The sequence below is a fragment of the Globicephala melas genome, chromosome 15, assembly GCF_963455315.2.
Source record: "Globicephala melas chromosome 15, mGloMel1.2, whole genome shotgun sequence".
Taxonomy (NCBI): domain Eukaryota; kingdom Metazoa; phylum Chordata; class Mammalia; order Artiodactyla; family Delphinidae; genus Globicephala; species Globicephala melas.
Genome location: NC_083328.1, coordinates 23,071,720 through 23,099,438, shown reverse-complemented (window position 1 = coordinate 23,099,438; position 27,719 = coordinate 23,071,720). Strand labels below are relative to the sequence as shown.

At 42.6% G+C, this 27,719-nt stretch overlaps 2 protein-coding genes across 7 annotated transcripts in view; one reads left to right on the top strand and one right to left on the bottom strand.

The window, feature by feature from the left end:
• Positions 1-2,190, top strand: part of TMC5 (transmembrane channel like 5) — a 40,798-nt gene extending 38,608 nt beyond the window's left edge. For all 4 annotated transcript variants that reach the window (XM_030847134.2, XM_030847135.2, XM_030847133.2 and 1 more), the window contains 2 exons: positions 1,373-1,415; positions 2,144-2,190. In XM_030847134.2, the coding sequence (XP_030702994.2) occupies positions 1,373-1,415; positions 2,144-2,190 (90 nt within the window). The remainder of the gene's footprint in view (positions 1-1,372; positions 1,416-2,143) is intronic.
• Positions 583-27,719, bottom strand: GDE1 (glycerophosphodiester phosphodiesterase 1). Of its 3 annotated transcripts, none has more exons than XR_009558941.1 (7): positions 27,306-27,719; positions 20,432-20,607; positions 18,484-18,589; positions 16,144-16,236; positions 10,604-10,815; positions 8,587-9,326; positions 583-3,996 (listed from the first exon to the last, which is right to left on the bottom strand). XR_009558941.1 is itself a non-coding variant. In XM_060284353.1 (7 exons), the coding sequence occupies exons 1-6, from the start codon at positions 27,564-27,566 to the stop codon at positions 9,179-9,181; spliced, it is 996 nt and encodes a 331-aa protein (XP_060140336.1). In that variant the 5' UTR covers positions 27,567-27,719; the 3' UTR covers positions 583-3,996; positions 9,153-9,178. The 3 variants fall into 3 exon arrangements, 1 of the variants encoding a protein (XP_060140336.1); XR_009558942.1 differs by having other exon boundaries at positions 20,432-20,603; positions 27,306-27,444; XM_060284353.1 differs by having other exon boundaries at positions 9,153-9,326.

Here is a 27,719-nt window from a genome sequence, read left to right as displayed (position 1 = left end):
GCTGGAAGCCGCCTTGGGATCCCTGTGACACAGATTTGCCCTCCTGGGAAAAGTGCATCAGGAAACTAGAATCACATCAGGGCACTTCACTTTCTGTGTTTTAACATTTCTGTATTTTTTATTAAAAAAAATAATACGCGGGCTTCCCTGGTGGTGCGGTGTTTGAGAGTCCGCCTGCCGATGCAGGGGACAAGGGTTCGTGCCCCGGTCCAGGAAGATCCCACGTGCCGCGGAGCGGCTGGGCCCATAAGCCATGGCCGTTGAGCCTGCACGTCCGGAGCCTGTGCTCCGCAGTGGGAGAGGCCACAACAGTGAGAGGCCCGCGTACCACAAAATAAATAAATAAATAAATAATATGCATTCACCATGTTCTATGCCTGGCCCCATTCTAGGTTCTGGGGTTATCATGGTACCACAGTAGGGCTCTACCCTCGTGGGGCTTGCCTGCATCTTTTCCATAACCCAACCAAACAGAAATATATCCCACTGAGATGAAAAATGGCTTGAAATCTCACCCCACTAGGTTAATGCTTCAGTGTGTATTCTTCCAGATCTTTCCCCCAGGCTGCAAACAAGCATGCATCTACTAACATTCCTGTTTATTTATTACAAAAAAGGGGTTACATTTTACACAACGCTCCCCCTCTCCCCGCCTAATACTGTATCTCAGACACTGTTTCAGTCTGTACCTACTTGGACATTTGGGTTGTTTACAGTTTGTTTTTTTTTTAATACTAAAAGCGATGTGTAATGAAACATTTTTTATTATAATTGTTTTATGTGAGTGTTTTATCTGCCACAGGCATGCACATGATAATGTTAACAGATATTGCCATATCACGCTCTTAAAAAGATTTTTACCCATTTCATTCTTAACAAGAGATGCCTGGAATCCTGCTCTAATACCAAAGCCTGTGCTGGCTTCCTTGGTGTCCTAGAAAATGTGGATAAACAGTAAACCCACGTTAATTCAAATGCTACTAGTTTTAGAAGTTATGATCTTGTCAGAAGAGACTGCCATGTCGTTTACTGCCTGTTCAAATGAATACCATCAGCACAACATAGGTAAGGGATCTAGAGGCCCACCTTTGAAGGCAAGGATTATGAGTGTACCTTTGCAGGTCCTAATATATTACCTGGTATACATTGTAAATGCTCAGTAAATATCTGTGAAATGAATGATTAAATGAATGGAATCACTGCCCATAAAAATGGAAACATGTTTGATATTTCTATGGCTGAATCTTGGTCTTAATCTGTCACCTGTTAATATTAAAATGGTGAGGTCTCACAAGTCTCACCACTGATGCAGCAGGATCTGAGGTGTACACTCTCTTCCAGTGATGAGATTTCTTGTCTTCTTCTTTTTTAGCAATCTGGTCCTCTGCGTGTCAGAGAGCATGATGCTGCTCGAGGTGAGTACCTGACTGGCACTGAGTAAGGCCTAATTCATCCAGATGATAGGTCCCAAGACAGAGGGTCAGAACTGCTCCTGTATCGGTCACTCATTCAATTGCAAGAACTGGCCCAAATTGGCTTTAGCCAAAACTCAACAATAATTCTTGCTTTAGGTGTGGCCAGAAGCAGGGTCTCACAGTATGTTGGCAGAACCTGGTTTCTTTCTGTTCAGTTCTTTTCCACGTTATCTCCTGATAATTACAAGACAGCTTTCTTAGCTTCTTGTATCTTCTCAGATTCAAGTCTAGTGTGAAAGAGATCCAGATTCTCATTGTGTTTCATTGGATCTGAAACAATTGCTGTGGCCAAGAGACTGTGATGATTTCATTGGCCAGATCTGAGTCGCAGACCTCATCTCTAGATACAGGTGGTACAAACATACAGACCACAGGGACTGAGAGAGTGGAGAAGGGTGGCTTTCCAAAGAAAACATGTGGCTGATGCCAGGAGGGGAATGAATGTTGGGGAGGAAACAAACAAATAAACCCATTCATCTTTTTGGAATAGCATTCACTGACAGCATCCAATGATGGGAGTTCAAGGGAGAGAATTGAAGAAACTTAAAAGGAGGAGGCAAGGAAGGCCTGAGAAGCTGCGGGATCTCGAAAGCTAATTTGGTTTTTCCCTTGGAGATATGGGGCAGTGTGCCTCTGTGCTAACTTCTCTTCTCCTGTATCAAACCCAGACCTGCGATTTAGGCGATCGGTTCAAGAAGATAATCCAAAGGCCTGATAATTATTGTGGTACCCAGACACCAACCAAATAAGGAGAGAAGATGAAGATGGAGCAGCTTCCTCCATGACGCCTGGGCCTTTAGGAGATTCCCAGATGGGAAATTCAAGCCTGTAGCCAGGAGTGGAAACTGACTACAATGTAAATACAGAAGTAAAATTGGGCACTCCCTGCTGTTGTTTTTACACCTGAATTGCTGATTTTTCCAGACAAAATATTTGAGATTTTCCAGTAAAGATTGTTGTAATATTTGAACTAGTTCACAAAAACCTGGGAAGAGTTGTAGTTTAAGAGAGACGCATATGAATGATTGATCCTTAGAAATCGCCGCTCCCAGAACTCCCAGACCTGGCAAAGGTTTGGAGACTGGTGCTAAGACAAATGGTCCAGTCTGAATAAAAATGTGACCCTCGATCAGGGATGTGAAGCCTCTGAATTTTGGAACGTGCATTTGTTCATGACTTTGCACTGAAAACATCCCCATTTTTCCCAAAGGTGAGAAACAACCAGAGGGCTCGTCTATGAACTTTACTGCACATTGAGTACATGAGTCTTTTGGATTGGACTGGGGTGGGCATGTGTGGACTGGGACTCTACCCCTGTGAGGTTTTATACATGATCATCAGAGTCTTACGTTGAACCAAACATGAAATCGGTGGTGATGTGTGGAATATATATATTGAATATGTATGTGTATGTATATGTGTGTGTGTGTACATATGCACACATACATGTATAAAGCATTTTTTTGCAATTTCCTAAATGACTCACAAGGCACCTGACTCTACTTAAAACGGAAGAGTCCAGCAGAAAACTGCCATTACCAAATTACTCGGGAGGAGAAATCTCCTCTTGGGTAATCACTGTCATGAAATCTAATGGGAACTGAATTTAGAAAACATTTAAGACGAATTTAAAACACAAACATCCAGTCAGTGCTCAGTCATTGGTTCACTTCTTCATTGACTTATTTGCTCACTAAATCATTCATCAGCTGAATTCAGTTCTTTTGGTACCATCTTTGCTAGTGGTTGCTAGAAGTGCTTCTTCGTTCATCCCTTCATTCAACAAATATGTACCACGTGGTGGGGAACAAGATGGTGCACAAGTCAAGACACAGCCTCCACTCTCATATACTGTCTAGCACATCACTTTTGGCAGGAACTTAATAATTAAACAGTAATTACTTATAGCAGGTGCCATGAAGGAGAAGCCCAAGGGACGACGGGAGACTTAACTTGTCTGTGGGGTCAGTGAAGGCAGTCTGTGGAATTGATGTTTGATGGGATTTTTTCCCCCTCTGTGTTATCCTAATGCTATCTGTGCTTCTGCATTGAAATGTGAACTCCCTCTGGAAGTATCATTTTTGCTCACTTCCCATATGCTCAGGGCTTATATCCGGACTGCTTCTCCATTCACCTCTTATCTTTACTTCAGTGTAGCCCCTGCTTCTCCTGGAGGAGCAGACACAGTAGAAAGATCTAGTCTGTAGGTCTCACACACACATTTGGATGTGTGTAACATCCTCACATCCTTAGTCTTAAGATATAGGGGATATATTAGTTTGCTAGAGCTGCCATAACCCATAGCACAGACTGGAGGCTTAAACAACACAAATTCATTTTTTTCACAGTTCCAGAGGTGGGAAGTCTAAGATCAAGGTGTCCACAGTCGGTGTCCACAGTTTTGGTTTCATTCTGAGGCCTCTCTCCTTGGCCTGTAGATGGCCACCTTCTCGCTGTGTCCTCACATGGTCTTTCCTCGGTGCACACATCCTGGCGTACCTTTGTGTCCAAATTTCCTCATCTTATAGGGACACAAGACAGATTGGATTAGGACCCAACCTAATGGCTTCATTCTAACTAAGTCACATCTTTAAAGGACTTATCTCCAAATATGGTTACATTCTGAGGTACTGGAGGTCAGGACTTCACCATATGAATTTTGGGTCAATACAGTTCAGCCCGTAATAGGGGAAACTCACCCCCAGTCCCATCAGGACCTCTCATCAGGCAGCAGGGCTCTCATTGCTCGCTGCACCCAGGATCACACATGCAGCTGTTTGAACAGCCAGACCCAGGCCCTGCCCACTCTAGACCAACTAAATCAGGAATCCATAGTTTTCCCTGAAAGCTCTCAGATGGTTTCAGTGGGAAGCCAAGGCTGAGAACAACTGAGCTAGAATCTAGAGTAGTGCTTTCTGAACTTGCTTGACCATAAAAGTCACCTGAGGCACTTACTGAACATGCAAATAGTGAGCTAAGAATATTGCATCAAAAATTTCTAGGGGGGCTTCCCTGGTGGCACAGTGGTTGAGAGTCTGCCTGCCGATGCAGGGGACACGGGTTCGTGCCCCGGTCCGGGAAGATCCCACATGCCGCGAGTGGCTGGGCCCGTGAACCATGGTCGCTGAGCCTGCGCGTCCGGAGACTGTGCTCCGCAGCGGGAGAGGCCACGGCAGTGAGAGGCCCGCGTACCGCAAAAAAAAACCCCCAAAGAACAAAAAACAAAAGGACAGCTTTTTACCCTTCTTTTTGGAGAGATTCCATGTGGGGGAAACAGAACACTTCTGACACTTCCGTGTGCCCCCATGCCTGGCCCCAAGCTCCGGGAGGACAGAAGCTCCTCTGCGTAGGACTTGCCCTCCGGAAGGACAGAAGCTCCTCTGCGTAGGACCTTGCCCTCCGGGAGGACAGAAGCTCCTCTGCGTAGGACCTTGCCCTCCGGGAGGACAGAAGCTCCTCTGCGTAGGATCTTGCCCTCCGGGAGGACAGACGCTCCTCTGCGTAGGACCTTGTCCTCCGGGAGGACAGACGCTCCTCTGCGTAGGACCTGCCCAATGCATGTCTTCATCTGGCTGTGGGTATGTAGCCTTTTAATAGCCTCCCATAATAAACCGGTGATCTAGTGAGTGAATGGGTTTCCCTGAGTTCTGTGAGCTGTTCTGGCAAATAATCAAACCTGAGGAGGGGACTGTGGGAATATCTGATTTATAGCCATTCAGTCACAATTGCGGGTAACACCCTGTGCTTGCAGCTGGCATCTGGAGGATGGTCGTCTGGGACTGAGCCCTTTACCCATGGAATCTGATTCTATCTCTGGGTAGATAGTGTCAGAACTGAGCTGGATTCTGAAGGACCCTGCCTGCGACTGAGAATTGCTTGTTGTTGATGTGAGGAAGCCTCCACACACAGAACACACTAGAATTGGGCCCAGGAACCCCTTTCAGCCTCAAAGGACAACATTCTTTGAGAACCCTCTGCCCAGCTGATCTCCATCCTCTTCTTAACACTTGGTGTCCTGCTGTCAGATTTTGAGCGTAATTTAAAGTTTGACAAAGGAACACACAGGTCATTAATCTTCAGTATTTTTTTTTTTTTTCCGCGGTACACGGGCCTCTCGCCGCTGTGGCCCCGTCCCGCTGCGGAGCACAGGCTCCAGACGCGCAGGCTCAGCGGCCATGGCTCACGGGTGCAGCCGCTCCACAGCATGTGGGATCCTCCCGGACCGGGGCACGAACCCGTGTCCCCCGCATCAGCAGACGGACTCTCAACACCGTGCCACCAGGGAAGCCCTTCAGTATTTTTGATCAAAGAAATCAAGTAACTTTGCCCTACAGTAACCGTCACTCCATGCTAAGGTTTGAGTGGATGTCTGGAACACTTCATTAACTTCCACCTTGCCTTGTCCTCAAAGCTGTGGTTGACTGTCCTGTTGAAGCATTATTCCCACTTCAGGAAATGGTGTCATTTAGAGATTCTTGTCTAATAAAGAGTATTCATGTCTTAGTGAAATTCTTGTCAGGACAAGATTGCACGCTCATCTCTAAATAAGAAAATGAGTATCGTTTAATGAAGTAAGCAGTGGGTTTCTCAAGCCTTTTCAGGTAGCCCTTCCAGGTTATCTGTCTCCACCATTCTGAGAACACAGGGGCAGTCCAATGAACAGCAGAGGATGTGATTTTTATCCCTATTGACTTTCTTGGAAAGAATGCTATCTTTGGACGGCTCATTTGTTGATGCTACTGAATCATTACACTCCCAAATCTTTACCTCACTCTAGGTCTATATTCAGGTTCCTCAAGGAAATTTCCACTTGGCTATCCCACAACTCATTCTTACAACTTTTTTTTTTTGCGGTACGCGGGCCTCTCACTGCCGCGGAGCACAGGCTCCGGACACGCAGGCTCAGCGGCCATGGCTCACGGGCCCAGCCGCTCCGCGGCATGTGGGATCTTCCCGGACCGGGGCACAAACCCGTGTCCCCTGCATCGGCAGGCGGACTCTCAACCACTGCGCCACCAGGGAAGCCCTCTTACAACTTTTATTGTCTACTGTGACAGGCACTGCAAGGAGTGCTGGGAACGTTTCTCATGACTGAGCCCTTGCTAAGCGACAGAAAAAAGGATAAGCCTGGGTTTAGAGTGTGGGCTCTGGAATTACATAATCTGGGCCTGAATCCTTATCCTATTACTGTCTGTGACTTTAGGTAAGTTACTTAACTTCCTTGGGCTTTGGTTTTCTTCACTGTAAAATGGAATTATAATGGTACCTTGACCTCATGGTGTTGTAGCAGAGTAAACACATAGAAAGCATTTGAAACAGTGTCCAGTACATGGTAGGCAGTCCATAAATCTTAGTTATAAACAAGCATTTTACATGTACTCTTTCCTTTAATCACAACTACCCCTGCCGTGGTACTAATACTGCCCCTATTTTAGAGATGAATTCAAGACACTAGCTATATGACTTGCCCAAGGTCATAGAGCTAGAGATTAGGAATTCAGATTTAACTTTTTCTGATGTCAAATCCTGTTGTTGGGACTTCCCTGGTGGCACAGTGGTTAAGAATCCTCCTGCCAATGCAGGGGACATGGGTTCAAGCCCTGGTCCGGGAAGATCCCACATGCCGCGGAACAACTAAGCCCGTGCGCCACAACTACTGAGCCTGCACTCTAGAGCCCGTGAGCCACAACTACTGAGCCTGTGTGCTGCAACTACTGACATCCATGCTCCACAACGAGAAGCTGCCACAATGAGAAGCCTGCGCACTGCAACGAAGAGTAGCCGAGTAGCCCCAGCTCACCACAACTAGAGAAAGCCCGCGCGCAGCAAAGAAGGCCCAATGCAGCCAAAAAAATAAAATCCTGTTTTTAACCCCTTTACTAAACCTTCCAAGTAAGTAATTAACACCTTCTTTCTTCATCTGAATTCTCCATTCTTCAAGGCCCACGACCACCTTAGCATAGGATCTCAATCCTTAATTGGGCCTGGCTGAGTCAAGTGCAATAGGGATTTGGGACAAAGGTCAAGAGACAGAGAACTTCTGGCTCTCAAAAGATCTTCACACCACAGAAGGGATGTTGTGAACTCTGTGCTGCCCCCAAGAGAATTTCTTCCCTGTCAGTTGCTGTATAGCCTCTGCAGGTAAACCAAAGGGGGAATTCAGTCCTCAGATGTTTTCTTTGGTCCCTTTCTCTTCCTCTTGTCACTCTAGTCATAACGTGGCATGGAAGTCATGCAGTTTAGATATCTGTTCCATTCACTGAATCTCTGTTCTGCTGTTAATTTTAAAATTCAAGAAAATTCATTTGTAAACATCCCAAGCCTCATTTATTGTCCTCCTGCCAACACCAACTATAGCAAAAATCAGTCTGCTTCTCACCACCATCCAGCTGTGTAGGCTGGTGGCCGAGCTCAGTGACCCATGAGGATTCAGGAGGGAAGTCATGAATAAGCTGTGGGCCTGTGATCAAGGCCAGACAGGGCTGAATGGTGGGGGTGTGGGGCAGCTAGAGGAGAGAGCGAGCTTTGCAATTTTCTGAAGACTCAACTTCATTTTAAATGATGCCACTTAAGTTCACAATAAGACCCCTGGAAGCTCACATGGGAAAGAGCAGAGCTGGGAATCAAGGGCTCTACGTTATAAAGGCAGACAAAGTGAGTGGTTCTCTGAACCGACTGACCTAGACTTGAATACCAGTTACACCAAGGAATTTGAGACCTTGGGTAAGTGACTTTAACCTTGCAGTACCTCGGTTTCCTTATCAGTAAAAAGAGATTAATATCTCTGTAAGATTTTTGTGAGGGTTAATTAAAATAACACATGTTAAATCACTGAAGTTCCTGGTAAATAGTAAACAAGAAATTTTATCATGAGATCAGGCTCTATGTCACAGCTGTCATTTCTGGGAAGACCCTTCCCTTCCAGATTTTAGTTTTCTCATTTGTAAAATGAGGCTAAGCCTAGATGTTCCCAGAAGTTTCTTCTAGTTCTGTCTGTGATCATCTGCTGTAGAGCAGCTTGAAAGGGTACAACTCTGCCCCCTAGTGGTTTGTAGCTCTTATTTCTAGATACCATAAACAATCCCTCAGACTGATATTAAGACCTCCTTACCATTTTCTTTGCTTCACACCAATGTCTCACCAGGGGCCCTGGCCACTGGATTGGAAACAGCAGCTCCCTTAAATTCCTTACGTCTTAGGATATGACGCTTGGTACATGGTTTTCCCTTAGTGCTCCTTTTAATGATCTTATTAGTATGGTCACAAGTTTGATGTCTACAGTACATTGTAACATAGCTGGATACAAATATTTTAAATAAGTAAAGTTATGTAAGTGTGTCAAGTTTTAAAACGTCAACTCTGAGTGATCATGCATTTCCCATGCATTTGCATCTGCACCCCCAAATTGCACAATTCATTCTGTGCTTATCTTCATTGGGCTTCAGCGCGTGTCTCAGCTAGGCTGGGGCAAGAGTGTTGTGCCTTTTTGCAGACCCAGACTTTCAAGAGCATCGGTTTTGAACTCAGGCATTTCATGGAGCATGGTAGCAACACTGGGTTTTGCTTTGGTTCAGGTAAATACCCAGTTACCGACTACTGCTTGTGGGAGCCACCTGATCCCGCAAGGGCTTGGGTATATTGATATTCCTCCATGAGGCCAGCAGGCAGTTTCTGTACCTGTGTTTCCTCCCCGGGGGAAAAGTCTAGAAGTGAGGTGTGCAGTCTTCCAACATGCTGTCGGTGATATAGCTGGAACCAAGATGGGATTCATAGTAACTTTTTTCATCAAAAGTATTAACAGTCCAAGCAACAACCTGAATGCCTTTAGCTGACCACTTCTTCAAGTAGTCCCTGGAGAAAGAGGAAAAACCAACCTTGTTAGAATAATGCCAATTGTCTCAGGAATCTACAATGGTCACTAACTATGGTGTTCGCTGAGTACTAACAGCCCCCAGAAGGAGCCTCTTAACTGGCCTCCGCACTGCAGCCAGAAGGTGTTCCAAACCCAGCACGAGCACCTCCACCACGCCGCTGCGGCTTTCAACACTTCAGCCACTTGCTGAAGACCCCCCCACCCCAAACCCCTACCGGAGGCTGTACCTAGCCTAGTCCCACCTGTTTCTTTGGCCTCATCTTACACCACACTCCCCCGTTCTTTTCTGTGCTGTACTCTGTGTGCATACTGATTTTTCCTGCAGTTCCTTGAAAGAACCAGGCTCCTTCCTGCCACAGCACTTTTGCACGTGTCTTCCCCTCTAACTTGGACCTCCACCCCCAATCCCCTCATTTCCTTCAGAAATGAGGAATCTTCAGATCTTAGCTCAGCTGTTACTTCCTTGGGGATGTTTCCCCTGACTCCCTCGACTAGGACAAATTAATCAGCATATGTGCACTGTTCTCTCTTACACAGCATTTATCTTAGCTCTAATTTTATGTTTATTGGATCTTTATTTGATTAGCATTTATCTCTTCCACTTGACTATAAACTCCATGAGAGCAGACTGTGGCTTTCTTTCTTTACCACAGCATCTTCAGCTTCTTAACACAGTACCTTGCAATACTGCAGGCATACAACAAATATTTATTGAACTGAATGCACACATACCTGAAATAATATGAAACTTACGACTGTAACCACCTGAAATACACAGCTATAAAATTGCCAAAATAAAGATTCAGAGATTGCTAGCAGGTTAGGGAATGGAAAGTTTCCTGGGAGCAATGGAGTAGAGCCTGTAATATATAGGGGAGCAGAAGGAAAGTTGGGATGGATGAGGTAGGTGCCCACAAGACCTCTTCATTGTGGTTCTGCCCTAGATCCTATGTTGGTTTTTAAAGGGAGCCAATCACAAGGAAATACAATCTCTCTGTCTCTGACGTCATAGTTTGGCACGTTTATCTTTTCTTTAAAATGCACTAAAACCTAAGAATATTTGATCAACTTGTTTTGGAAACAGTGAAATATGCCTAAACTCTTCCCACCTAAGAAGCTAGTGGCATTTCAACTTAATAAAGGCATGGTGGGCTTCATGGGTGGGAACCAATCCAGGTGTCCACTGTTAATCCTCCCTTTTCAAGAAGAACATTCAGGAAATGTATCAGAAGATAAAAAAAATCTTCCAACTTACGGAGATACAAAATCCTTTTGTATGAGGAAAGCTGAAATTCCACACAAGTACCACAAGATATTATGCATACTCCAATCGAGCAAAATGTCCAATGCCACAAACATGGACTGTTTCCAGAAAGCAGCAAAGCGTGGTTTCCCATCTCCTGTATGGCTAAGGCTCCAAGGTCTGTGAATTAAAGCTGTTACTACATTCTGATCTGCTTGTCTCATCTGAAAGGAATTTTGGAAAATAAAGCAATTATCATATCTTAAGGCCAATACTTCTCATTTGTTCGTTAGATTTAGCCAATGTACTCAGTCTGTACAAGGAGGTATGCTGCCCCCCATGTCTACTAAATAAGTACTCCATCATAAACCCTTTGAGAAAATAATGTGTTGAATGTAAAGCATTTAATATATAGTATAAATGAGAACACTTCCTCCACAATCCTAGAAGAACTGCAATACTATCTTTAAAATGAGAACATTATAACCTCAGGGTCAAATTTTAATAATGTCACAAAGAGTAACTTTCAATTGGATATTGATTTAAATTATGGCCAGAGATAATTAGAACACAGTGAAGATGGAACCATGATCATTTCAAGATGCGCTGGTTAGTTTTTGATCCTTTTTAGAGAAGATGGCTGAAAAAAGTTGTGGGGGGCGGGGAAATGGGGTGAGAAGGGAGAGAAGTGGGGGCAGGGACAAGGACAGAGCAATGGACAAATGGGGGATATGGATGGAATTTTCTTAGTCTGTGCTCTATGGTCCTCTGGAAAAGGTATCACTCATTTTAAAGGCCTCTGGTCAAGGAAGTTTGGGAAACACTGATCCAAATGTCTAGAAGCCCCAGGACACTATTCATCTCAATGACAGTTTATATCCCAGTAGGCTCCACCCTTACTGCAAAATTTTAAATACATGCTGTCTTGGTCACTGTTGAAGAACCAACTCATTATTTTGGAAACTGGTAAATAAAGGACAGGATTAAGCATTTATTTGCCTATTGGATAGCTAAACAGTAGATGAGATCCTCCTTATAGAAGTATTCCCTCTAGGTAATACATGAACAAGAAATGACAGACTTAAAATATTGACACTTTGAAACCCCTAGTAGGCACTTCCCTGGTGGTCCAGTGGCTAAAACTCCACATTCCCAATGCAGGGGGCCCGGGTTCGATCCCTGGTCAGGGAACTCAATCCCACATGCTGCAACTAAAGATCCCGTGTGCTGCAACTAAGACCCGGCACAGCCAAATAAATAAATGGATAAATAAATAAATAAATATTAAAAATAAAAATAAACCCCCTAGTAAACTGCCAGAGCCGGCCACTGGCATCAATAACAGCTGCTGACAACGTGACGAGACAACCCGGCATTATGCGCCCCCTGATGGAAGAAGACCCTTGCCTAAGAGATTACCTTGCCAAGAATAACTGAACCTAACCTGATCAAGCCTTCAGCTCTACCAATTCATAGGAAATATACAGATGAGATGAATGTATTAAATTGTACCATGGCATAATTAGCAAAATCCAGACTTTGTTAAATAAACTCTACAAAACAACCTAATTTCTTCAATAAATACATGACAAGGGGGATTTATACACTGGATATTTGATGATCTTAAGGACTTCTTGTTAGTGGTTTTAGATGGGATAATGGTATTGTGGTTATGTTAAAAAAAAAAGGAATCACTTTTTAAAGATACTTAATGTAATTTTCATGGATAAAATGATATGATATCTGGAATCTGCTTCAAAATAACCCTGGGGAGGAGGCGGAGTCAAGACAGCATTGTGGGAAGATGCGGAGTTAGCTTCTCCCCACAACGAGGGTGCCTGCCGGCTGCTGGTGGGGAACTCTGACGCCCAAGGAGACGGAAGGGACCCCAAAGTGAACCGGTAGGATGTAGGGGGACTGAGAGGGGAGGAGAAGTGGAGGACAGACAGGATCTGTGCCCCTGAGGCTGGGGAGATCAGGAGAGGTAGGCAGGAGGGGCCCTCCAGGAGGAGGGGAGAGGAGTAGAGGGTGATTGACCAGCCCACTCGGGCCTGAGGAGCCTGCTGGGCTCCCACGCTGATCCCCTGTCCTCCAAAGCCCCCTCCAGGCCGCATGGGTCCTTGGCGGCATAGGAGGGAGGTCAGGGAGATCAGGAGAGGCAGGTGGGAGGGGCCCTCCCAGACCAGAGGAGCAGGAGAGGAGAGGAGGGCCCCACCCACTCGAGCCCAGGAAGCCTGCTGGGTTTCCAGGTGAGATCCCCCGCCCTCTGAGACCAGGGGTAGGGGACTCGCCTGGGCCCCTTCTGTTCCTTGAGCCTAAGCCCCACCCCCCACAGCCCCCAGGGCCTTTTCCAGCCCTGTGGGTCCTGAGCACAGGCCCTGCCCACCGCCCAAACCTCGCCCTTGCTTAGGCCCCGCCCCCCACAGCCAAGGCCTTCCCCCCAGCCCTTTTTTTTTAAATTTTCCCTCCTCCTCTTTTTTAGTATTGTGGTACTGATGTACCTTCCAGTTGTTGATTCATCTATATTTTAATTTTTATATTCTTTCTAACATATCTGGTAGTTTCCTAGTCTAATTTTATTTTTTACTTTGTTACTGTTCTCTTTTTTTTTTGCCACCCCACGCGGCTCACGGGATCTTGGTTCACGAGCCCAGGGTTGGGCTGAAGCTCCTGCAGTGGGAGCTCCAAGTCCGAACCACCGGACTAACAGAGAACCTCAGACTCCAGGGAATATTCATCGGAGTGAGGTCTAACAGAGTTCCTCATCTCAGCACCAACACCCAACTCTACCCAATAGCCTACAAACTCCAGTGTTGGAAGCCTCAGGCCAAACAACCAGTAAGACAGGAACACAATCCCACTCATTAAAAAAAAAAAAATGAGATGTCAAAAAAATGTGTCATGAAGGAGCAAGGTAAAAAAAACCCTACGAGACCAAATAAATGAAGAGAAAATAGGCAATCTACCAGAAAAAGAATTCAGAGTAATTTCAATGATAGTAAAGATGATCCAGAATCTCAGAATGAAGGCACAGATTGAGAAAATACAAGAAATGTTTCACAAATATCTAGAAGAACTAAAGAACAAACAAACAGAGATGAACAACACAATAACGGAAATGAAAAATACACTAGAAGGAATCAATAACTGAGGCAGAAGAACGAATAAGTGAGCTGGAAGACAGAATGGTGGCAATAACTGCCAAGGAGCAGAATAAAGAAAAAAGAATGAAAAGAATTGAAGACAGTCTCAGAGACCTCGGGGACAACATTAAACACACCAAATTTGAATTACAGGAGTCCCAGAAGAAGAAGAGAAAAAGAAATGGTCTGAGAAAATATTTGAACAGATTATAGTCGAAAACTTCCCTAATATGGGAAAGGAAATAGTCACCCAAGTCCAGGAAGCACAGAGTCCCATACAGGATAAACCCTAGGAAAAGCACACCAAGACACATATTAATCAAACTAACAAAAATTAAATTCAAAGAAAAAATATAAAAAGCAGCAAGGGAAAAACAAAGAATAACATACAAAGGAATCCCCTTAAGGTTATCAGCTGATTTTTCAACAGAAACTCTGCAGGCCAGAAGGGAGTGGCAGGATATACTTAAAGTGATGAAAGAGAAAAACCTACAACCAAGGTTACTCTACCCAGCAAGGATCTCATTCAGATTCGATGGAGAAGTCAAAAGCTTTTCAGACAAGCAAAAGCTAAGAGAATTCAGCACCACCAAACCAGCTTTACAACAAATGCTAAAGAAACTTCTCTAGGCAGGAAACACAACAGAAGACCACAAAAACAAACCCAAAACAATTAAAATGGTAATAGGAACATACATATCGATAACAACCTTGAATGTAAATGGATTAAATGCCCCAACCAAAAGACACAGACTGGCTGAATGGATACAAAAACAAGATCCATATATATCCTGTCTACAAGAGATCCACTTCAGACCTAGGGACACATACAGACTGAAAGTGAAGGGATGGAAAAAGATATCCCATGCAGATGGAAATCAAAAGAAAGCTGGAGTAGCAATTCTCGTATCAGATAAAATAGACTTTAAGATAAAGACTGTTACAAGAGATAAGGAGGGACACCACATAATGATCAAGGGATCAATCCAAGAAGAAGATATAACAATTATAAATATTTATGCATAGGAGCACCTCAATATATAAGGCAAATGCTAACAACCATGAAAGGAGAAATCGAAAGTAACACAATAATAGTGGGGGTCTTTAACAGACCTAGAGTCTGTCGTACAGAGTGAATAAATCAGAAAGAGAAAAACAAATACCGTATGCCAATGCACATAAATGGAATTAAAAAAAAAGGTACTGATTAACCTAGTTGCAGGGCAGAAATAAAGAGGTAGACGTAGAGAATGGACTTGAGGACATGGGGTGGGAGGGCAAAGCTGGGGTGAAGTGAGAGTAGCATTGACATATATACACTACTGAATGTAAAATAGTTGGGTGGTGGGAAGCAGCAGCATAGCACAGGGAGATTGCCTTGGTGTTTTGAGATGACCTAGAGGGGTGGGATAGGGAGGATGGGAGGGAGGCTCAAGAGGGAGGGGATATGGGGACATGTGTGTGCATATGGCTGATTCGCTTTGTTGTGCAACAGAAACTAACATAGTATTGTGAAGCAATTATACTCCAATAAAGATCTATTAAAAAAAATAACTCTGGGGCTTCCCTGGTGGCGCAGTGGTTGAGAGTCCGCCTGCCAATGCAGGGGACACGGGTTCGTGCCCCGGTCCGGGAAGATCCCACATGCCGCGGAGCGGCTGAGCCCGTGAGCCATGGCCGCTGAGCCTGCGCGACCGGAGACTGTGCTCCGCAACGGGAGAGGCCACAACAGTGAGAGGCCTGCGTACCACAAAAAAAAAAAAAAAGAACGAAAAAAAAAAATAACTCTGGGGATAAATGGGGTTATGGATGAAACAAGCTGGATTATGGTTAAAGGAGGGCTTGCTGTGTAGTATCTATGTATTTGCATATTTCAAATTATGCATATTTTAAATTCTCTATAAGACTTATTTTTTAAAAAGGTATAGTCTGCTGTTACTTAGTGAGACACAGAAATATATAATTCATTCTGTTCTGAGAATGTTTCCAAAGTAATCTGAATGAGCCTATAAACAACATGAAAGAAGGAGCTAAAAAGGAATCATGGTATTTTAAAACGGCGTACGAGTACTTTCCCCTTCCTGCATTTTTGTTAATTTAAAAGAGGAGTCTCTTCACAGATGTAAAGAACAAACGTATGGACACCAAGGGGGGAAAGGGGGTGGGGTGGGGGGGGGTGGTGGTGGGATGAATTGGGAGACTGGGATTGACATCCATACACTAATATGTATAAAATAGATAACTAATAAGAACCAGCTGTATAAAAAATAATAATAAAATTCAAAAAAAAAGAGAAGTTTCTTAATTCAGTTCAGTTTAATGGGCATCTATCTTATGCTTATTTAGCCCACTGCTATTATTACCACCAACTAACATAATATTATACACAACAAAAATCCAGAATTTTACCTTATAGATAACTTCTGGCAAGAAAGAGCAGACAATACTATTATTGTATAGTTGAGGAAACTCCATATATATTTTCTTTAGAGCATCAGTAGCCTGTAAAAGAGATTCATGTATTTAAAATCTATTAAAATGTAGTCCCAACCAGTAACTACTATATATAAGTACAACTCTATTAAGTAAATCAGAAATTTACTAATATATGGGGATGTGAAAAGGAGTTTTGGTAGGTTGCTTTATCCACTAGGATGCATTTTAAACTCACATCAGCAGATAAGGAAGAAGCTGGGGTACTGCTGCTTTACTATTTTGTTGAGAGGCTCACCTCCTTTTGTCATACTTTGGAAAAGTATGGCAGACTACAGGCCAGTGGAGGTTGGAAGCAAAATTTTAAAATCTTTTCCTTATATTCTAGTTTAGCCACTAGGATAGGTCCTTTTATACCCACAACTCTATCTCCCTCTGCCTTTCCTAGCTGAAGTGGGAGTCAACCAGTCTGCAAACTAGAGAGGGTAGATTTTCTCAGTCTAGGCGACTAAGAGGAAACGTCATCCATCATCAACAGGGAAGGAGAAGCAATGGGACAAGGGAGAAACTGGGAAGAGTCTCCCAACTCTTCCCAAGAAAAGCAGAAGTTTCTTTTTGCAGTAGACCAGCTATCTAAGTGATAGAATTAAAATACTGATAGTTTGTGACCTCTAGTGAATTAACAGATTTGGCCACTGAGCAACAGTAGCAGCTAACAGCAGAGATGACCAGACGTTAGGTGGAATGTAATGTTGCTACATCATAATTCTTGAAATACCCCTAATTTTTGGAAAGTCACACATAATCTATAACCAAATATAAGCAACTAAATGCATTCCCCAAAATAAAAAACATAGAAAACATAGAAATTATTCATCTCATGCTTCCCTTCACTAATATCACAGAGTGTGAGCTATAGAGCCGCAGTCGTTTTCTTGTTGTGAACTAACATGCACCATGTGTGATGCTTCACCTACATTCTTTATCTGATTCTCGCAACAACCCTATGTGATCATTTCTTACATTGTTCCCATTTTGCCCATAAGGAAACAGAAGCTTATCAAGGTTAAGGTTACACTGTAGTAGGTGAGAGTTTAATCACAATCTCCAAAGCCCGTGATCTTGGCTCCTGTTATCTACTGTCTCCAATTTAATGCCAACACTTGTTCCTTTATACTCCCATTTTTAAAATTAATTAATTAATTAATTAATTTTGGGGGCTGCGTTGGGTTTTCGTTGCTGTGTGCGGGCTTTCTCTAGTTGCGGCAAGTGGGAGCTACTCTTCATTGCAGTGCACGGGATTCTCATCGCGGTGGCTTCTCTTTGTTGCAGAGCATGGGCTCTAGGCGTGCGGGCTTCAGTAGTTGTGGCATGCGGGCTCAGTAGTTGTGGCTCACAGGCTCTAGAGCGCAGGCTCAGTAGTTGTGGCACATGGGCTTAGCTGTCCCATGGAATGTGGGATCTTCTTAGACTAGAGCTCGAACCTGTGTCCCCTGCATTGATAGGTGGATTCCTAACCACTGTGCCACCAGTGAAGTCCCTATGCTCCCATTTTGGTGAATTAGATCACTATGTTCTGCCCAATGCTGCCCAAACCATCTGTGAGCACCCAACCAGAAAGCTCAAATAGCTGGGAAAAAAAAAAAAAATTTCTTCTCCTCCCTCACCCCTCTTTATTCTAAGAAAATAATCATGAAGGTCAGTACACCATGGGTGAAATGTAGGACCTATCAGCGTTCCCAAACATGGGCCGTTATCATCAATAAAACCCGAGGTGCTCATTAAAAATCTTGTTCCTTGGGCTTCCCTGGTGGTGCAGTGGTTGAGAGTCCGCCTGCCGATGCAGGGTACATGGGTTCGTGCCCCGGTCTGGGAAGATCCCATGTGCCGCGGAGCGGCTGGGCCCGTGAGCCATGGCCGCTGAGCCTGCGCTCCGCCACGGGAGAGGTCACAACAGCGAGAGGCCCGCATACTGGGAAAAAAAAAAAAAAAGAAGTGCCTCTTTACTGTTCATTTAATATCTTTTGTAAATGTTTCATGCAAATAAAAGAAACCTGACTGTTCTATTTTGTGCTAGTTGTCGAATACTGGGGATTGTTAAATGGTTCCATCAAAGGTTAAAAGGTTAAAAAGGTTCCATAATTTACTGTTTCCTTGAAGATGTGGATTTTTGCACTGTAAACTTCCATTAAGCAAATATAATTTGTAAAAATAATTTAAGAATATAGAAAATAAAATATATAGTTAATTTTGGAACAAACTAGCACTTAAATAAAGCTGTCTTTTCCAAAGTGCAGTCTATGGTATAAACTGTACCATATTTGCATAGCCTTTGACATCAAAGAAGATTGTGAGGTTACGGTTTAGGCACTCTGCAACAGCTTCTCTCAGGGTAGGAATCTTTTCATCAGGGAAATCACTCCTATAAGAGAGGGAAAAGGAATAGTACATTGTAGGAACAAGGAAAAGATAAAAATTTAGTGAAACAGACATTTGAAAAATGTCTCCCAACCAAAGGAAAAGAGTGTTTCCCCAACTTCCTTTCTCCAACCATACCAAAGTCCAAGGATAATATGTTTTTTTTTTTTGATAATATGTTTTTAAACCAAATTAAAGATATTCTTGGCCACAGAACAGCAACAACAAAAATCATTTATTTTTTAGGCAGTCACTGGATTTATAATATAATTAGTAACTCTACTCACTCAAGGGCAGAGTATATGCCATCTTTGGAGAACTCAGAGACCCAAGATTGTACTTTCCCTAATAGAACCTTATGCAGGAGAAATTCCTAGCTATATATACATCTTTTAACTGTACGGTTGTGCATTTAAGTGAAACTGGTTAAAATAAATAATTTTCTAATACATATGTTTCTGAAAAAGAAAAGGAAAGTTAAGTGCCTGACACATAAGAAATCAGCTTTTCTCAAATAACAAAATTTCACTCTACATGATTTAACTTATGCTAATTCAACGGTATTAATTCAACTGTAAGATATTGGTTTTAAAAAAGATAAAGATAAATAGTACAGCAAACTCTGCCAGCCACTCTATTCAGTGACTATTCCCTGGGAATCAGAGACATGAATTTGCTATTCCTCCGGCTAGTCTTAGTTGCCATGCTCCCCTCTCAGGATGAGCATTTTACCCCACTGACAGAAATTTTCCCTTCTTTTCCAACAACATAGTCTCTAAACACAAGCCAATTATTTGGTATTTAAGCAAAGAAAATGCAACCTTTCAACTATGGAACAAAGACTGCTTGGGTTAAAGACATTAAGATGGCATATTGGCTCCAATACCATGCCTTCTTAGAGTATTTTAAGGGTGACGCTGACCCTAAGCATTTTTTGCATTAAGTGCTGACTTTGAATTTGACATCTTATTAGCTACAGTGTCACTGTAATATTAAAACCAGCCTTCCCCTTGCCTACAGCTGAGCAATGAAATGTCTGTAACAGCAGAGAGCAATTCCAGCAGCTTGGACTCAGAACTTTCAAGTGTTATCAATATTCTTTCTAAAGTATGACTTCCTTTGGCTGACTTTTAATTTCTTTCAGTTCCTAGGAAAATAAAGTCTGAATCATCTTTTAGGGAGGACTACAGTTTAATCACTGGGTCAAATAAATTGACCAGAGAATTGATATGACATGAATTACAGTAAGAACACATTTTTCGGTATTACAAAGACAAGAGGAGAGGGATTTAAATAACCACATTCCAAAGTATATTACCCAGATACCAATTCCAAGGTGTTTATAGTTGTTAATGGTGGGAAGGGCATGGGTTCTGTGGTCATATACATTTTAGAAACACTAAGTTAAAGGCAAGAATTGATTGACGTGAAATGTTTATCCCCAAGGGGAATATCTAAAGTATAGTGTTGGATCTTATTTGATCATAGAACCCTTTTCTTCTGGAACATCTTATACAATTAGCTCTGATATACATACACACACACACCACATATACATATATAAATTTATATGACAGTACAAAGTAATTGTCACGTTAGAGTATCGTCTTGAGAATAATTTCTGAAGCCAAATTTGGCCTCAGTGGGAAAAGCTGAAAAGCATTCATGCCATATTTCTGTTGTTCGTGGCACCTGCCCATTACTTGGGAAACCTGTATACAGCTGAAAACAAAACACAACAAAACAACTCTTCTGGAGCAGAAGATGTAATTAGAAGGTGCCAGTGTCTTTCTGTGATCTCCAACACAAGTTGAAAGATATGTTTAGCTGACAGTACACCACTTACCTTAACCTGTGATTTGCTGCAGGATTAAGCTTCCTAATTTGTTCAAATGTCAAATCACACAATCGACCGGTGCCGTCAGTTGTCCTATCTACTGTGCTATCGTGCATTAAGACAGGAATCCCATCAGAAGTAAACTCAAGGTCCAACTCCACGCCTGTTGCTCCATTCTTAGCTGCCTTAACAAAAACACCAACGATATTAATGTCAAGTGGCCACAGATGTCATTTTGCAATCTAAACACTAAAGATGACCAACAGGACTGGCTAAGTAGACAGTTTCTCTTACTGATTCTATTCCCTTCCTATACCAAAGAGCAACCCAACCTATTTCTCTTTTTCATGGATGTTAACCTTACTTCAGGGTCCACACTTATGGATTCCTTATAAACTTCAATTTCCCCACTTTTCTCACTCTCAGAGTGGCAGATGGGGAGACTTCTGGAATTTGTTTTCTCTGGTTGCTTTAACTATACAGACCATTAATGGCTTACAATTACAAATATTTAGTCACATTTCACTGTTTACCTACACTCTCTTTGGTGCAGTATCTCTGATGATTCCCCTGTGTTTGTTGATTAGTTGGATACTGCACTACCTTGGCATAAACAGGACGAGTCAGGTTTTTGCTGGTTTAATTCCATCCTCTAGAGCAGAAACACCAAGACTGCTTCTAGAGGACGCTAGATTTTGTTTATGTGAGCAGCACTGGCTGTTGGCCAACAAGTTGGTAAGCCCGATAAGGTGCACAAGAATTTATCTAAAAAGAGAACATGAACGTAAAGTTTGAGGGGCCATGCTCCTCTAAGACACACTATCCAACATTTGCTTCCTTGGCTTCTTTGTCACAATGAAGACGTGAAACACTCATTATGATCAAGACTTTAAAGACTTTAATTTTTTTTTAAATTATGCAAACATACATAGTAGTATACAGCAAAAAAAAAGACTTAACAGATGTTAACATTTTGCCATATTTGCTTCAATCTCTTGCTGCCCTAAAACAATAATAGCTATATTATTTATTGAGCCTTTTATATTTGTCAGGCACTATTCTAACTGCTGTAAATGTATTAACTCATTTGATCCTCACAACCCTTCAGGAAGTACTATTAACATTCTCACTTTCAGATGAGGAAACAGAGAGATTAAGAAACTTGCTCTGGGTTACACAAACTAGGACGTGGTAGAGGCTACACTCTTAACCACATGACTTTACTATCACACTACAGATATAGCTAAAATCCTCCCCACTTCTTCTCCAGAGGCAACTGCCAAGTGGACGTGCATAATTTCTATAATTCCCTTACAGGTCTTTATATATTTACTACACACTTAAGTACCCATAAACAACATACAGCACTGTACTAGTGCACAGTAAGCATTCAATAAACATTAGCCATTGTTATTGTGTTTTGTTAACATGTTTTTAACCGTAAAATAGTCAAATTTATTAATTATGTCCCTTATAGGTGGAGATTTGTCTATCTTATTTAAAATCCTTTCTTACCCCCACTTATAAACAACTGTTTTCTTCTAGGCTTCAGTTTGATTTTCACATATATGACCAAGATTTCCCCCTCTAAAAATTCCAATTCCATCACTAACTGGCTATGTCATCTAATTACAAATATTACTCTTGCCTCCGTTTCATCACTTTTATGATGATACTTCTTTAATGATCTTAAGACTTGTGAGGATTTAGAAATAATGTATGTAAATCACCAAGCTTGGTGCCTGGCTCAGAGGTGGCGCTCAACAGAAGCTATTATGACTAGAAAAACACTTCTGCCTCGGTGAAAAAGTCATTACATAAGATGTAATGCTTACATCTACACTGATTAAAAGGTACATCTTTTTATAAGATTAAAGGTGTATCTTTTCTAAGTTTAATAATGCACTGGTAAATCCACATGGGTTATATATTGTATAACATAAAACAAGATCACATTTCCAGTATTCACAGTGCATCTCTCTCACTGTAATACAAATGTTAACCTTACTCTTTGATGCTAGTAATTCAGTTCAATTGTACTTTTATCCATTAGGGCCATTGTTACTTGGCTACAAAACAAAAAAAACAATGGTGAGACACTGTATTTTAGCAAGAATACTAAAGGTAATGAGTTCATTTATTTGTCTTTTCTGTGTAGTTTATTAAGGCCCCAAACAAAAGTTCTATAAAAGAATCACCATACTAGAGCTTCTTAGACCAGATCTTCTAATGACTGCATTCAACTTTCTTTCCCAATACTTTTATGTAGAGGCAAAAAGATAAACCCCTGAATCTGATTCACATATTAGTATATACTTCATACTCTTATTTCAAGAAGTTTCTTATAATAGTATTTTTCTTCTAAACATACACACTTCACATAAACTAGTCTACATAAATACTGTAATTTATTAAAATTTTACTTAAGATGTTAATTTGAAACTATACTAATAGTTTAGTAATAGAATAGTATAGTGTAGTATAGTTAGAGAAATCAGATCAATGATTGCCTTGCAGCAGAGGCAGGAGTAGGGGTTGACTCCAAAGAGAACACAAAGGAACATTCTAGGGTGATGGAAATGGATTGAGGTGGTGGCTACCCAGGTGTAAATATTTATCAAAACTCATCAAACTGTATACTGAAAATGTATCTTTTATTGTATGTAAATTATACTTTGACAAAGTTGATTTAAAAAGTGTCTGCTTTAATAAAGTCATTATACTTATACGGCTTTTGACATACTATTCACATACCATAAAATTCATCCATTTAAAGTGTACAATTCAATGGTTTTCAGCATATTTGCAGTTGTGCAACCATCACTACAATCGCTTTCTGAACATCTTCACCCCAAAAAGAAACCCCATATCCATTAGCAGTCAGTCCCCACTTCTCTCTCCAACCCTCCCAGTCCCTGGCAAATACTAATCTACTTCTTTCTCTATGGCTTTGCCTATTCGAGACATTTTATTTAACAGAATTATATAATATGCAGTCTTCTGTGACTAGCTTCTTTTACTTAGCATACTGTTTTCAAGGTTCATTCATGTTATAACATGTATGGGGACTTCATTTTTCTTGCTAAATAATATTCCATTGTGTGGCTATATCACATTTTATTTATCCTTTCAACAGCTGATGGACATTTCTGTTGTTTCCACTTTTTGGCTATTATGAATAATGCTATGAACAATCCTGTTCAAGTTTCTGCATGATGCATGTTTTCAATTCTTTTGAGTATATACCTAGGAGTGAAATTGCTGCTTCAGATGGTAATTCTATCTTTAACCGCTTTCTAAAAAATTAATTAATTAATTAATTATTGGCTGTGTTGGGTCCTCATTGCTGCATGTGGGCTTTCTCTAGTTGCGGTGCACGGGCTTCTCATTGCGGTGGCTTCTCTTGTTGTGGAACACGAGCTCTAGACGGGTGGGCTTCAGTAGTTGTGGCTCGCGGGCTCTAGAGCACAGGCTCAGTAGTTGTGGCACATGGGCTTAGTTGCTCCGCAATCTTCCTGGACCAGGGCTCGAACCCGTGTCTCCTGCATTGGCAGGTGGATTCTTAACCACTGTGCCACCAGGGAAGTCCTATATTTAACCTTTTGAGGAACCGACAGACTAGTTTCCCACCATCAGTGCATGAAGGTTCCAACTGCTGCATAATCTTGCCAATACTTCTGTCTGCCTTTTTGATTACAGCTGTCCTAGTGGGTATTAAGTGTTATTTCACTGTGGTTTTGAACTGCATTTTTCTGATGGCTGATAATGTTGAGTATCTTTTCTGATGGGCTTATTGCTTATTTGTACATCACAATTCTTCCAACAAATATTTATTGAGTGTCTACTATGTATCAGGCACTGTTCTAAGCAGTGAGGAGAGAGTGGTGAGCAAGAAAGAAAAGGAACATGGATCTTACACTTTACTGGGGAGAAACAGACTATACACATGTTACATGTATTATGATAGTGATAAATGTTTGAAAAAGAAAATAGAGGGTAATGTGAAAGTTAAGGCAGGTGGGGGGTCACTAGACAAGGCAATCAGGGAAGGCCTCTTTAAGAATATGACATTTGAGCTGAGACCTTAGTGATAAAAGGGAGTCAACAATACAAAGATCCAGGGGAAGAGTTTTCTAAGTAGAAGAAATGGCAAATATAATACAGAGGCCACAAGGCAGGAAGGAGCCACAAAGTACTGATTGCCTACCCAGATCTATTTCCTTTCTTCTTCCCTGCTGGTAGAGAGCTGTTCTTTCTCCAGTGTTCAGCTTTCTCCTCTGCTGTAAGTGGACTATTCCCAACCCCTCCGTGTGTGTCTGTCAGAGAGAGTAAGAGAGGCTGACTGACTTCTGGGCAAGACTTATGGAAGAGGGAGTAGAGCCTTTTCTTGAGGCTGGATGCTGATATGTAAGAATGTGAGTCCTGGGGCTGCAGTGGCCACCTGGCAACTACAATGAGGGCTAGTAAATATGCTACAGGTGGCAGAGCAGATAGATCAATAGAAACGGTGTCCTCCACAATCACAAATTGAACAGCGGAATAAACCATCCTGGAAGTCACCTCTCCCACACACACCTCTTGCTATGTGAGATAGTCCCCTTATTGTCTGAAATATTTTAAGTTAGATTCTCTATTACATGAAGCCAAAAGCATCATTAACAAACACCCAAGGTGGTTTAAACAGAGGGAGTTGGGGCTTTGAGAAAGGTCCAAAATGGAAAGGTGTTTTGATTTTACCTAACTGCAATAGAAAAAACACTGGAGGGTTTTAAATATGGGCATGATATAATCTGAATTATACTTTGAAAGCTGCACTGTGGCCCCTCTGTGGAGTGGACTGTGGGTTTGATTTCATGCTTCTGTCACTGTTTATAATCGTGACTCCGTTTTTGGAATGCATTCATTTCACCGCTCTCAAGTTTTTCCTTCTCTATCTATTCCATAATCTACCAGAAATTCTACCACTGTCAGAATGTCTTCCCTGACTTTTTACATAATAGAATGTTTAAGAATATAAATTATGAGCTGCAAACAAGCAAAGTGAAAAAGAACAGGACAAAAAACAAACTTTGAAGGAAGTAAACTACATATTTCTTTTGAAGTCAAGAGGGAGGACGTGACCTTGTCTTCTGCAGCTAAATTCTGTCATGGCTAAAACATTCATTGATAATGACCTTGTATTTGAACAAGCTAAATTACATCTCATTTCCTCTTAAAACCAGGAATCAGCTTGGTGCAATGTTATTTATCATAATTACATATATTAAAGACATGTTCAGGGCTTCCCTAGTGGCGCAGTGGTTGAGAGTCCGCCTGCCGATGCAGGGGACACGGGTTCATGTCCCGGTCCGGGAAGATCCCACATGCCGTGGAACGACTGGGCCCGTGAGCCATGGCCGCTGAGCCTGCGCATCCTGTGCTCTGCAACGGGAGAGGCCACAACAGTGAGGCCCGCGTACCGCAAAAAAAAAAAAGACATGTTCAACCTAAACATACAAGACATGAATGGAGTTTAGCTATAATTCCCTTGCAACACAACAGGATATGACATACTACGTATATGTGTATTTCGCATACATACTTTCTCATTTAATGTGAGGTAGCCTATTTCATCGAATCACAACCGATTAGGTGGATATTAACATCATTCCCATTTTACAGATGAGGAAACTTAAGGTCAGAGCTGGGACTAGAGTGAGGAGCGGTACCCTAGGGTGCCTTGCTTGCTACATCCTACCCGTGACTCTGACTGGGACACAGAGCGCTTAAGTAACTTGTTCATTACACAATACTGTCTGTCCCTAGCTGGACAAAGAAAGGACATTCAGTTCAAATTTTACATCCTGGAACATATTCTAATCTAGGACAAAGGGCACTGGGACTTGGAATCAGAAGGCTGAATTCGAAAAGGAGCTGTGTGTGTTTGAGCCAGTTTTCCTACCCACTTAATGTTAAAATAATGTTTCAGGGAAATGAGAGGATCAGATATATTTCCACATATGCAAAAGTGCCTAGACAACTGCAAAGCTCTCTTACTACGCAAGCTGTTATTATGATGAAGTCCGGAGACTGCCGAGAGCTCCCTGTGGAAAGGGGAGGCAGAAATTATCAGGAGTCCCCCTGCTAGTGTTGTCTTACCACGGGGAAAGGTGATAAGGAGATGATTTGGATAATTTGAAGGACAAGTAAAGACAGCCGCTGTGAAGGTGATCCGTTTAGAGTATGTTAGCTAACGACTGACCAAGGCTCTACTTAACCTGGCCACATTTCCTACTTCATTCACACACCAGCCTTTGTTTTGTCCCTTGAAGTCAGGCCATATACTGTCTATTCTGTTACATGAGGATTCCAACATCATTCCCACCTCAGGACCTTTGCACTTGCTGTTCCCTTTTCCTGGAGTACTTTTCCCCCAGATCCATGGCGGCTCCTCATAATCCCGGTCTCAGTTCAAAGGTCACTTCTTCGGACAGGATTTCTGTCTAAAATGACCCTCCCGACATTCCTTATTCGGTAACCCTATTTCTTCATTGCACTCATCGCTTTCTTAAAGTACCTTATGTACGTGTTTATTTATTTAAGACCTGTCTCCCCTACTCCAATGCAAGCTCTGTGAAAGCAGGTACCCTTTCTGTCTTGTTCATGACCATCCTCAGTACCTGGCACATATCAAATACGTTAAGTATTTGCAGTGTTCTATAAACACTTGAAGTCTGGAGATTTTCCGTAATTCAGAGGGATCCAGGGCCACTTGAATGTATTCCTTGTGGACAAATGGGGAAGTGGTAAGGCTATCATGAAAAGGCTGGGGAACCTTCGGAAGGACAGGCACAAGTCCAAGCTCCCAGGAGGCGCGCAAGGGCGGGAGGAGTGTAGGACTCACCTGCCGAATGGCCGCCAGCGTGTTCTCGGGTGCGTCGTGGCCGCCGCCGCGGTGGGCGATGACGGAGACGCGGTCCCGGGGCTTGAGCACCTGCATGGCCCTGCGGGAGGGCACCGGCTCAAAGCTGAAGAGCCGCAGCAGAAGGTAGAGGCTGCCGGTGAAGAGGCAAGCATTGAAGGGACTGCGCGTCACCAGCAGCAGCAGCATCATCAGGAAGGAGAAGGGGCCCATGAGGCCCCCCTGTTCCTCCCATAGCCACATGCCGGCGCCCGCACCGGCACGGACGGGAGTCCCAGTCTCGCCGGGCTCCGCGGATAGGAAACCAAAAAACTACGACGACAGCCCAAAGCGCTGACCGCAGCTGACACCCTTCGACTGGACGAGCGCCGCACAATGGCGGCAGCGACTACTTCC